Below are 12,377 nucleotides of genomic sequence, written 5' to 3'. Positions count from 1 at the left end.
ACCTTCAACCTCTGACATCTCTTTTTTAAAAAATAAAGATACAGCTGTTTCATTAAGAAATATTTGATTGAAACATGAAAGTGAATCTTTTACAAGCTTAGCACACTAAGAAATCTTCTCACAAGGTATCTCCCATTTCCACCCAGAAGCATTGACTGTCACGCACGCAGGGAGGGAGAGAGTCCACAGAGACACATGGAACTTCCTGTTTTGTAACTTCCTGAACTATTCCATAACCCATTCTCTCCTAAGTCTGTGTCAGAGAATATATATATATATATATATTTGCTTAAATGTATCTTATCTTTTATGTCTGATCATATCAGTACACAAACGCTAATTTCCTGTGTATTCTTTTTTAATAACTAAACCATCTGTTTACATGGAAGATGGCAAGGAATAAGTCCAGTGTTTCCTGGGGAATAGCCTAGAATTTCTCTCCTCGAGTCGCTTGTGAGCCTCTGTGCTCTTACCACATTGGGTTCAGGGATTATCAGAACTCTTGTAGAATCCAGTGAATATTCACAATAAATGATTTGACTTACAATAAAATATATCCATGTTTCTAATGGCAACAGTCTTTGTAGAAGGATGTGTTGTAGTCTTTGCCCGTGCCCGCACTGACATTGATGAAGAGTAACTCCCCTCAGCCTCTGCGCCCATTCTTCAGCCTTCAACTATGCAAGTCTTTTAGGAAAATTCAGTGGAAAGGCAGACTCATCCCAATATCAGACTCTCTAAGTACGTGGAGACTAACGCAGGTAAAGCCTGCCTACAGACACCAGAAGTTCATCTGCTTCTCCGGCTGCACAAAACAGAGGTCTAGTGTTAGGTGCATTGTAAGGTGTGACCTTGCAACTCTTAGATATAAGACTTAGCAGCCCTACTTGTTAGCTCATTCATTATAATGAAAAAAGAAATTATCCATTTTATTTTGCTAATAAACCAAAACAGATTTTTAGAAATATGTAAAACAGCCAAGTCTTGACCTGACAAATGTGAAAAAAGTTAGTCTTTTCTCTCTGCCACTGTTAATGTCTTTTACTCCCAAAATAATACTTGGGGGAAAATATGTACATATGCACACTTCATAAGGCTGGAGAAAAGTCAGCATTTTAAGAATAATAGTATACTACTACTCCAGTTTTTTTGTTTAAAAAAAAACTAATAGTGCCTGCTTGGCAAAGCCCATTCCCAGACAGGAGAGTGAGCCATGCCATTGGCTTCCTTAAGGTCACCGTCAAGGACAGGCCTAGTCATGACCAAAGCTTGAGTCACCAATTGTATGTTTCAGAATTCTTTGAATACTCAGTTAGGCAAGAACCCTTAAAATCTTCCAGTTGCTCCTTCCCACTCTGGATTATGTTGTTACTATCTGGGATCCCACTGCACCTTTCAATCCTTGGACCAATCACCTTAACCTTGAGCTCATTACCTCTGCTTGTGAAAGCAATGCATTGTGGGTATTTTTGGTTGTTTTGTTCTTTTGGTTTTTTTTAATTACATTTCTCTGTTTACTTTGGTCAGAATTGATTGACTTGTTTTTCCAAGGTGTTGCATTGGTTCTTAAAAATGCTGAATAATAATACTTTGCATGCTTGTGTGATCAGCCAAATCTTATCGCATGTCTAATGTGCAGGGTAAAAAGCAGGTGATGTATGGATAACAGGAAAAAATCTATAATTTGAAAAATGAAAATAACTACTAAGCATCATTTGAAACACACTTAGCAAATAGCTCCTGTCCTAATGGAATTCACCTTGTTCACTCTCCTCCTGAAGTGAAGCCCTCGCCATCCCTACCCTTTGTACGCTGTTAAAGAATAGCAAATGTTTAAAAGGACTCCAGATGCTAAAGGTGGTCTGTGTAACCCAGCAGATCTCAGGCAGCTACCTGCGGCCCTGCCAGGAGCTCGGCTTCTGTCACTAGTCTGCGGTATCCAGGGTCCAGGTGCTTCGTCTAGTTTTGCAGACCCTTAGCCCTCCTCACATGTCCTGGAGCCATGGAACATATACATCTCTGTCACCAGCTTGCCGCGGTCCCGTGTCCAGGTCACATTCATACATCACCTGCCCGTGTAGCGCATGTGCATGCTGCCGTCCTCAATAACCGGAATGTGTTTCTGTTCTTTTGTTTTTTGTTTTTGTTTTTGTGTGGATTTCTGCAGTGTGGTTTACCAGGACGGATTTTACGGTGCTGACCTCTATGTAAGTACACACACTGGGGCCTTTTTGACCCCAACCCCTGACAAGCCAGCCTTTTTTTTCTGTTTCTTTAGTTTGTTTTATTTTTATTTTTATTTTTTGTTTCCTTTTTTAAAAATATAATTTAACTTTTGTTTTCCTTTTTCCTTGTGGATATATATATATATATTTATATATTTTAAGAATGCAAGCATGCTTCTCTGCCACTGCGCTTGCCCCTGGGTGCAAAAACTAAGTCTTTGGGTCTTGTGATGGTTGCTGGGCCAGTCTGCTGGACATATTCTCCCCTTGCCTGTGCCCACCCACGAGTGCTCTGGGCATCTCTTACCCTGTGAGATGATCAGCAGCTTTAAAGTCGTATGTTGTCGCATCATCTGCATACATAAATGACAGGACTAGCTTACCTGACACCAGCTCTTTCCTGTCTCTGCTTTTCTCTCCATCTTACACCGTCTTTAAAGGGTCAGGGCTTTGTTTATGTAATGCCAGGAAGTTTTCTGAACTGTGTGCTAACTTCACATGACGTGAAGAGCATAAATTTGTGCAAGTGATGTCAGTAGCTGGTCTCATGGTATAGTAGTTATAGAGAAGTGTAGAGCATTTGAGGGTCACAGAGACTCAGTTTCGGTCTACCTGGAAGTCCACAGCCAGTGTGTCTCCTTCTTAGGAGTCAAGCCAGGGAAACCGGAGAGTGTAAGTAGCAGCCTGGACTCTGACGCTCAGTTATCATGCAGGCACATTGACATTAAACCCATTGTCCTTCTAGCTGGAGATGAAGTTCCATGTTCCATGATTTGTTGGTCACATACCTACTTCAAAGGAATCTAGCTGACATGGGAAAAGCTTTTGAGTCTCAAGGTCTATCATTAGGTGCCTTCCAAATGGCCTTTCTCTGAATGTCAGCATAGTCAACTGACCCAAATCATTAAGGCAATTCTGTAAGGAAGACTTAGCAGTGGGAAGTTACTCTGAGGTGGGTCAGTGTGTTCAGGAGGCGCTTTCTTGCCCTCTCCTCTCCTTCCTCAGCAGTATGATGTCAGTCCATTCAGAGACACTGACGCCGCTTTCTCAGGCCAGGTGAGGCTAGCTGTGCTATCTAGAGTAGGTCTTCAGAGTGTGTCTACCTTGTAAAAGAACCACAGGTAGGGATCCTTGGCCCATCCCTTAGATGTGACTACTAGAATTTCAGAAATAGTTTACACAGCCAAGCATGAAGACCCCATGCCCATGTCTCATTGCCTTTCTTTATACTTTAATTAAAATCTAACTCTTGCTTTAGCAAATTTTTAAGAAGTAACTTTTCCTCCTGTGTTCACAGTTGAAAACTGGGCAAATCTGGCTTACCTTACAGCACATTGCACATTACACATTTGTGGATGTGTATATTTACATATGATGTTCTCTATATTCTCATGAAACCCATTTTCATAAACAGATTATTTATGTTTTTGGAATCTACTATAGTTGAGTTATTTCCCCAACTGAGGTTTGGGCTTAGGGTTTTTTGTCTTTGTAGTTGTTGTTTTTTTATGTAATATCTTCCTTATTTGGGATTTTTTTTTTTTAAACATATCCTGCTTCTATCCTGGTTTTGCCTGCTTTTACCTTAAACCAGCCAACTGAATATTTGGTTATGGGTCTCCTGTTTCCTTATTTTGCATTGTAAAATCTTAATGGATAATAATTTGTTCTGTGCCCATCAAAAGGATTTTTTGGTTTGTTTTTCAATCTAAATGAATAATCTACAGAATCTTAAACAGGTAATCCAGTGGCTTAGTCAGAACACCCTTCCCAGCGACCCCTGCTAGCAAGAGCCCTGTTGCCTGCTTCCTCTCCCTCTCCCCCATGTAACACAGAGTCCTTGGGAGGACACAAGTTGGTCACTAGTGCTGAGATCATTTCAAAGCCTTCTGCTGCAAACCAGAGCTGTACTATAGTATTCTAGCTGGAGCTGTTAAACTGATGGTGCAGGTGTGAGGGAGCTGAGGAGGGCTCATAAAGGCACACACAAGCTGACTGTTCCCTGAGTTTGTTCTGCTTCTCTCTGTACATTTCCTGACTGGAAATCCATCACCATGCCTTTGCAGCTGGTTCCCTCAGAAGTGCATACTGCAGTAGGGTGAGAGCAGGATTTAGTGTGTCAAAACCACTCCGGCCCAGGCAGAGAGTGAGAAGAAGTCGCTCGGGAGAGGTACTTCAGTGTAGGCGCTACTGAGTCTTCCTCTGCTGTTCTGAGAGTGGGTCCTGGGAGCCAGTGTTTTTCTTTTCTTTCTTTCTGCTTCCTTATGGCTTACTTATTAGAGACAAAATGTCCTGATCTAGCTATCACATCCTCCATTTGTAAAGAGCCCTTCTCTTCCAGGATAGGGGTGTGTCCACTCCCCATCCCTGCTGCCTCCCTTTTTCCCATTAAAAAGGCCATAGTTCACCCTAATTTACCTTATGAGTGGGGTAACAAATGCTCCTGATTCTCATCCTGTGAAAAGCATGCTTGCATCCAAAGGAAAGAAAAGGCTGGCAGCCCATGGTGGGCTCTTTGTATGATTGTTTTCCTTCCACAGCTGTGTTTTTGAACTGCTCTTCCTGTGTTCTGTTATAGAATAGTGTTACAGGAACCAATCATTAGCGCTAAAATACCTCAGGTAGGAGTGCCAGTGTGACCTGCCAATCAATCAGATTGTGGATTGCAGTGAAAAAATTGAATTATACTAACCATTCCAGCTCCACGTTAGAGATGGGAACAGAGGCTTTTTTGGACAATCAAGACTTGTGAGCGTGTGATCTAAGCCCTGCTACCTCAGCAGTGCCCACATCACATCCACACATCATGCCACTCCCTTCAGAATGAGCCTTCCAGCCCCCTCAGCACACATGAGCCACAAGCACATCACATGTACAGTCCACGATCTAACACTGCTGCCTCTTTCAGCCTGTCAGTCACAGTTGCCTGTGCTATTTAAACTAGTCTTTTATATTGGAGACCTTAGCAGCTGAGAGTGCTAACAGTGAAAGAGATGGCAAAAGGAAGCAGGCAGAAGTCTGCCTGCACAGGGCGTTAAGTCCCATGTTTAGCTGCTCAGTAAAATCAGAGTCAGAAATGGACTGTGCTGCTGCAGAAGTGTGGCGTTGTTATCGGTCTGCACGTGCCGGGACGCATAGCTCCTGTGCCCTCTCCTTTCACTTGATAAGATCGGTGCTTGGATAATAGCACACTTGTTAGAGAGTTTTCTCAATAGCTTGACACTCAGAGAAAAAAAATAGTCCATAATTTAATAACCCAGCTACGTCATGTAACCCAGTGATATTGCAGAAATGAACTAATTTGGAGAAATGTGGAATACCAAAGTATTTGAAAGATTTAATCATTAAAGTTCATCTCTCATAAATCATGTAGTCAAAGCTGATGAAGTTGATCCTAACAGCTTCTCTCATTAACCCCAAGTTGAAATGATAACAAGAGGGATCTTAAGTGACACTTGTCCCTTCAGAGCAGAGATTATGAATTCTGTATTCAAGCCTGTGCTGTGTCTGCATGAGCTCACTGTCTCCTGTGGCTGAGGCTCTCAGCTGGCGTGGGGAAGGAGGGCATTAGGATCATCCAGGGCCAAACCCAGTGGTTCTTAGAGGCCAAACATTAGACCCTGGCTAAGTAGAACAGATCTCTACTCCTCGGTGGTGATGTTAATCGTCACGCCTGCCAGCCCTTACACACGTGCCTGTACATGCACACACTTGCCTTGCTCTGTCCATCTGCACACTACATGAGATAACAAGCTTTCATTTGTCTGCTGGTCTTGAGCTACACACTTTCCTCCTCAGTGTCACATGTCATTGTCTCTCAGGTAGAAAGAAGGTGTCTTGACATCACATGCTCACCAAAGTCCTGTTTTAATGTAAACCTAAAGCAAAAATACAATAAAATTAAAGGCAAGGTTAAAATCAAGACAAGATGAGAATCTTTAGGGGTTCAGACAAGGGTCACATGTAGGGGACAATGGTTAGAACTTCTGCTTTGTTTCAAACATAACTGCAGAAATGCTACAGAAGAGGCCCAGTGGTACAGTGTCAATCCCACGATAAACCTGATTTAGGGAAGAAGTAGAAAACCTCAAAGAGGTAGCACTGGGTATGGGAAACAGCTTTCCTTTAACACTGTGGAAAGTCATTAGTAAAGGGGTCTAAAGCAGCAGCATTAAGCCTTGAGAAGAAGCTGGGAGTGGGAGCAGGAGTGTGACAAGTAACTGAGAGAACGAGATTCTCAAACACAGGGGACTTGGAAGAGCACAGATAGAGTCTGCAGTTGCTCCCAGAGAGCACGTCTGAGCAGCTCTGTTGAAGAATGGGCTCGGGCCACCAAACGGGGAGTGTCAGGCATTACTTAGAAAGGTTACAAAGAAAATTAACCATTTTTCAAGGGGCATGTGTGGATTTGAGCCAGGCTTAGCCGTGCCAGACTTAAGCAGCTGAGTTCCAGAAGCCGTCTGTGTGTGCCCTCCTACACTCTGGTGTGCTGTGGCCATGCTAATCCCCATTTTTTGTTTTATTTCAAATCACACACAGATAGAATCTGCAAACTGCTTCAGATCAAACAGGTCTGATTGTGTGTAAATACATATGTCCTTTTTAATTTTTATTAATGGTTGCTTCAGTTTTGCATCAGTGCATGGTTAAAAGCAATACACATCAGCTATTCATGACTTCATATCTCCAAATGAATTATTTCTCCTCTTTTTTTGTTTGTTTGTTTGTGCAGTCAGCTGAAGAAATGTTAACATCTCACTCTAAATCTCTCAGTGGAGTCTCTGTTCCCTTCTCTGATATAACAGATGGGTTACTGCTTGTTATAATTATTAACATTGTGGTATGGGCCAGGGCTCGGGTGGGCAAGATTTACTCCTCCTTTGGGCTGGGGAGGGACCAGTTGTTAGGGTATGGAATGTTAACTCAAGTGGTGACTGACTGTTTCCGTAATACCAGGTCGTTGTGGCTGCACGCTCTAGTAATTGAGGCTGTGTACTTCACCGAGCTTGTGGTAGAGCCTAGGGCAAACCGCTGTCCCAAGAGAATGCTGGGATAGATAGAGTTAGCCAGTGCCAGTCTGGACGTGGTGGTTTTGCTGTTGTTTTAGCTCCGGATGTCGGCATGCTCAGTTTTAATGTGATTAATATTAATGTGGCGCCACCCCCACCCCACCCCCACGCCTGAGCCCTCTTCTCCTTACTCCCACCTTGTTCTTTTTGAAAATTTTAAGAAACAGTAATGAAAATCTTGGTGTTTCAAACTGCACTTTGCTCTCATGTTCTGTATATAAGTGCCTTCAAATTTACTCGTTAAAGTCAAATCGGGGAATGGGAAAATCTTAGCCTGGAATCTTTGTACACTGTAAAACCTAGAATGCAGTTAAGTCAATTGTTTGTTGTAAATTTTGTCCTGAGTTTTATGTAAGGGTCTGTGGAATACCTAATGTCAGCAAAAGCAGAAAGCCTCTGGAGTAAGATGTATGTGAGAAGGATCACTTCCTGGTGCACAGTGCACTTCCCATAAGACGGGGGTGAAGTGCTGGGTTGCCTTGATAAAGTGTTACCCATACCGCCCACAAGTAGCCCTCCTTTAAATGACTTCTGTTAAAAGACGTCTGATGATCAAAAGCATTAATGTTGTTCTCCTTGTTGCCAGTATTCTCCCAAGCTCATCGGTGTCAATAAAATATTTCAGACCCCAAAGTCAGTGCCTGCTCGTGAAAGCAAATTACTGCAATGAAGAAGGCCCACTTCTTCCCTGATAGGAAGGACCTAAGCCACTGAGGGAACCATTGCTGTCAGTTGCCTTGCTTAGGAGCCCATCCTCCCTGTTAGCAGCCACGACTCAGAGCTGCAATTGGAGACAGCATGCAGTAGCCGCCAAGCTCCCCCGGGTCAGCCCTGAATCTAAACCATCAGAAAGAACCTGCTTCAGTCTGTAAATGCTATACCTAGCTAAGCATAGACCAAGATGTAGTTGCTTTCACTATCTTAAAGTTCTAAAATTGTGAAGATTATCTTGGTGTTTGAAGGAATGCTGAAGAGAAAGCATAGTATCAAAGTACCTTTATTACAAAGACAGCTCACTAAAGATTCAGCTTCCATTCTGAAAAATGGAACCATATCTACATAGACTGAACAGCTGAGCCTTCATGATCCAGGTAAAGACTGAGCTATAACCATGAGCTTTTTGTTCTCTAACCAATGTTTTCATCACCCTGTGTCCTCTGTGAAGGCTTAAGGACTGAGGTCAAAAAGACTGGAGCTAGCCCTGTGGAGCCAGTTGTGAGGGATTTCGGGGGGGGGGGGGGTAGTCCAGCCTGCTCTTGTAGTAGATATGGCTGAAAGTCACAAGGATGCTTCCTGCCACACTCCACTTTGGCCATGTCATTACAGGGTCTGATAATGGTAACTCAGACTGTCCCTGCACCTGTAGAAAGGGTGACAGCAAAGGAGTGCTGCGTAGCAGCTAAGAGCCAGTGCGCTTTAAATGTGTATCTGAAGCTGCTGACCCTGAATTCTTACAGCGTAGACTGGGAGAGCCATATGAGGTGAGAAAACTTACAAGCTCATAAAATAATTTTCCACAATGAAAGGTATCAGGAATCAGGGAAGCCACACAGAACTGCTAGGTATGGAAAGGCAAGGGTCCCATTAGAAGATACTTCTTAGCCAGGCATGGTAGCACCTGTAATCCCAGCACTCAGGAGGAAGAGGCAGGTATTCTGTAAGTTCAAAGCCAGCCTGTTCTACATTGCAAGTTCCTAGACAGCCTAGGGTAGCTCTGTCTCTAGGCAAATCTGTGTGCACGAACATGCACACACACACAAACACACACATCTCTTCAACCCTAAAAAATGGCCCAAAAACTGGAAATGTAGAATATCTCTTGCAAAGTTAGCAAAAAAAAAAAAAAAAATGAGCATTCAAAGGGGGGAAAGAATGGGATACTTGAGCTGACATGGGATGTGGGCCTTCTACAGGAATAAACACTGTTTTATGTGTGATTCATGACTGAACCACCTGAGTCAATTGGACCAACTGAACAGATATTTTTGACAGCCAAAGGATGGCAATAAAAATGTGTAACAGGCCATGTGGTAGTGGCACATACCTTTAATCCCAGCACTCAGGAGGCAGAGGCATGTGGATCTCTTGAGTTCAAGGGCAACCTGATCTACAGAGCAAGTTCCAGGACAGCCAGGGCTACGAAGAGAAACCCTGTCTTGGGTTTTTGGAGTTTTTTCTTTGCTTGTTTGGTTGGTTTTGTTTTTAAGTATCTCTGAATCAGATAAAGTAGGTAGGTTATAGAAGGATACAATGATACCAGTTGTATCACCCTGCCTCACTGTCCTTGAGTGCTTCCAGAAGGAACATCTCTGTTCATACACACATCAATTGCCTTTGTTTAGTTCATCAAAATGCAGGTGGAGTAGTAGGCTGTGATGGCTCTGAGTTCCTCAGGACTTCTCAAGAAGGTATATGATCCACTGGGAAAAAAAGCTCCCAAAGGTTGCTGTGGGAAAAGGAAGCAGCTGAGGCATGTATGACCTCATCAGAGCTAGTCAAACACTCATAAGCCATTTGCAATCTGATTTCCCCAAGTCTGGAATGTGGGCTAGAGTTGAGGTTTTCCTGGAGAGAAATAGGGTTAAGCGGTTAGCTTTTAAGGCCACAATCTCTGTCCTAGCCACTCTAACTAGCAGATTTATTGATTCACAGGCAGTTCTCTGATGTCTGGTCTGCTTGGCTCTTCCTTCTCAGTATTGCTCTTGACAGACATGCTCTGCCAGATGGATCTAAGCTCTGGGTTAGATCTTCCTGTGACCTGCTGCATTCTTAGTGACAAGCTAATCCCAGTACAGAGAGTCTGACATTGACACTGATAGGGATAGTAAATTTTAATTCTTTCAACTGTTACATGAATGTTGACTCAATTCTCCTAACATTTCATGAATATTTTCCATGTCAAGAGTTCCAAAAAAACACTGCGAAGTAAGATCCAAAATTATATCTGTATTTCTTAAAATTACTAGGTAGTACCTGTATACTTTATTTTTCTTACTGTCACAAATTGGAAAGCAAATTTCTACATTGGCTAAAGCTTGATTTCCTACCATAGGAGGAACATGCAAACTGGTGCAGTTTGAAACATCTCTTTCCATGTGTGTCTGTGTTTGTGTCTGTCCTTGTGTCTACACGTGTGTGTCTGTCTGGGGGGAGGGGTGTCTGTCTCGGGGAGAGGTAGCTGTAAAGTCAGTTCTCTTCTCTCCTGTAGGGTGGATATGCAGCCTACAGATATGCACAGCCTGCTACTGCAACCGCAGCCACAGCTGCTGCAGCCGCTGCAGCCGCTTACAGCGACGGGTATGTACAGAGCCAGAGCAAGCAGGCCCTGAGCACCATGCTATCTGCAGCATTCCTCTCGCCCTTCACTATTTCCAGAATTGCCCTGAGTCCTTGGGCTCCTGCCAGCCTGGCTCTTTCTGGAGTCTGTCCTTCATGGCTTCTGCCACACAGCACCCAGGCCTAGCCTCTTCCTGTACTTGCTCTCTTGTTCTGTCTCTTCTTTGGCTGTGAATACAGTTGGTCTTCTTTCCCATTTGACCCCTTCTTTGCCATTTTATAGTAGTCAGGATTTCCCAGTTACTGCACTCAGGAACAGAGATAGGAAAACTTCTTCCATCTGCCATTTTCCCTATTAATAGTCCTGGTCTGCAGCACAGGGCCTTCAGTCTCGGTCTCAACTGCTTCTGTCTGACCCCCATGCTTCTCCTTTCCAGTTACGGCAGGGTGTACACAGCTGACCCCTACCATGCCCTCGCCCCTGCCGCCAGCTATGGAGTTGGCGCTGTGGTAAGTTTATATACCTTTTTTCTTAAGCCATGTTACTCCTCTACATGCAAATTTTGAAAGATCTGGGAAAGTAATGCGTTGTAATTTCACCCATTGCCAAAGTGTGGAAGCCATGTGAGACCCTGGGAATTATGTCACTTGCTTTACCTGTATATCTGGAAAGGCAGTAGGAAGGAGGGCTTGATGGTGACAATTTTCCCAAGTAATGGCATCATTTAGGAGAGAACAAAGGGAATGGGTTCCTTTAACAGGTGCATCCAGTAGCAAGCATAGTGTTCTTGATAGTACCAAAGGCTTAGGAGTGGTAAGGTGTCCAGCTCTCCCAGCAAGCTCTCGGTGTGCTCAGTTTGCAATTGCTGATGCCTGACAATGTGCCTGCTGCCTTCCTGCCTTCTGGTATATAGCACTGGGACTCCAGTGTTGTGAACACTGCAGAGGCAGTTTCTAGTAGTAGTTGTAGGGAAGTATGGAAGAAGTATATAGAGCAAGTCTAGAATAATCCATAGAACTGATGTTCTCACTTTGCCTTCTTGGATTTGGCTTAGATGCCTTTACTACTTACTGATTGGTATTCATAGTTGCAAGGGCAGGCCACTCCATAGTGAGGCTAAATGAAAAATCCCAGACCCAGGAGAAGAGACCTGGGAAATAAGATACCAGAGAAAGTCAGTTGACCAAGGTAAGGAAACAAGCAGAGTAGCAAGCACACACATACCTCCAACGAAGCCACAGTGTCGGGACATTATCTTCGTTGAACACATGTAGACCTGTTCTCCTTGTTAGCTTCCAACAGTACAGTGTAGCAGCCATTTGCAGAGCACTAAGCCTTCTGTGAGTCTTTCCTGGTGCTGTATAGATGAGTCATGCAGGAGGACAGGTCTAGTTATATGCAAACAGTAAACCTTTCTAACAAGAGACCAGAGTTGTTGCAGTTTGGGCATCCATGGGCATTTCTTGAATCAGTACCCCATGGATACAGAGAAACAACTGTATTTTATAGATTATAGAGGAGATCTGTTTCATTGGTTGAAAAATTATCTTGGGTTTAAATGTGGCATCATCCTGAACACAGGATGTGACCACCTCTACCAAGAAGTAGTCAAAGGTAGCACACTCTGACAGTCATATGTTTGAAGGGAGGTCAGCAATCCAGTTTCAGCCAGGACTGTAGCAGCATTACAAAGACAGATAGGCATATAGAAACCATATCAGGTCCACTCTCTGTGCCTAGTCATATAATTGTGAAGTCAGCCATTGTGATGTCTCCACTGTCTGGTTGCCAGGAGAGAGAGTTGTC

General features: G+C 43.5%; 1 protein-coding gene and 1 long non-coding RNA gene across 55 annotated transcripts in view; one reads left to right on the top strand and one right to left on the bottom strand.

The window, feature by feature from the left end:
* Rbfox2 (RNA binding protein, fox-1 homolog (C. elegans) 2) overlaps positions 1 to 12,377 on the top strand; it is a 229,445-nt gene that overhangs the window by 211,777 nt on the left and 5,291 nt on the right. For 19 of the 54 annotated variants that reach the window (XR_001781584.2, XR_003951450.1, XR_003951449.1 and 16 more), the window contains 3 exons: positions 2,168 to 2,207; positions 10,503 to 10,591; positions 11,008 to 11,080. Coding sequence is in view for 45 of the 54 variants with exons in the window: in XM_030248832.1 (XP_030104692.1) it covers positions 2,168 to 2,207; positions 10,503 to 10,591; positions 11,008 to 11,080 (202 nt within the window). In the remaining 9 variants the exon portion in view is untranslated. Of the gene's footprint in view, positions 1 to 2,167; positions 2,208 to 4,803; positions 4,847 to 6,764; positions 6,797 to 6,957; positions 9,301 to 10,502; positions 10,592 to 11,007; positions 11,081 to 12,377 lie in introns of those variants that run through there. The other 35 variants (XM_030248830.1, XM_030248829.1, XM_006521570.3 and 32 more) reach the window with 9 other exon arrangements.
* 1700109K24Rik (RIKEN cDNA 1700109K24 gene) lies at positions 344 to 12,260 on the bottom strand. The gene is made up of 3 exons (NR_108037.1): positions 11,796 to 12,260; positions 5,941 to 6,103; positions 344 to 805 (listed from the first exon to the last, which is right to left on the bottom strand). It is a non-coding gene; the product is annotated as an RIKEN cDNA 1700109K24 gene (long non-coding RNA).

Source organism: Mus musculus, chromosome 15 (assembly GCF_000001635.26).
Source record: "Mus musculus strain C57BL/6J chromosome 15, GRCm38.p6 C57BL/6J".
Classification (NCBI taxonomy): Eukaryota; Metazoa; Chordata; class Mammalia; order Rodentia; family Muridae; genus Mus; species Mus musculus.
This window is presented reverse-complemented; position numbering and strand designations above follow the sequence as displayed.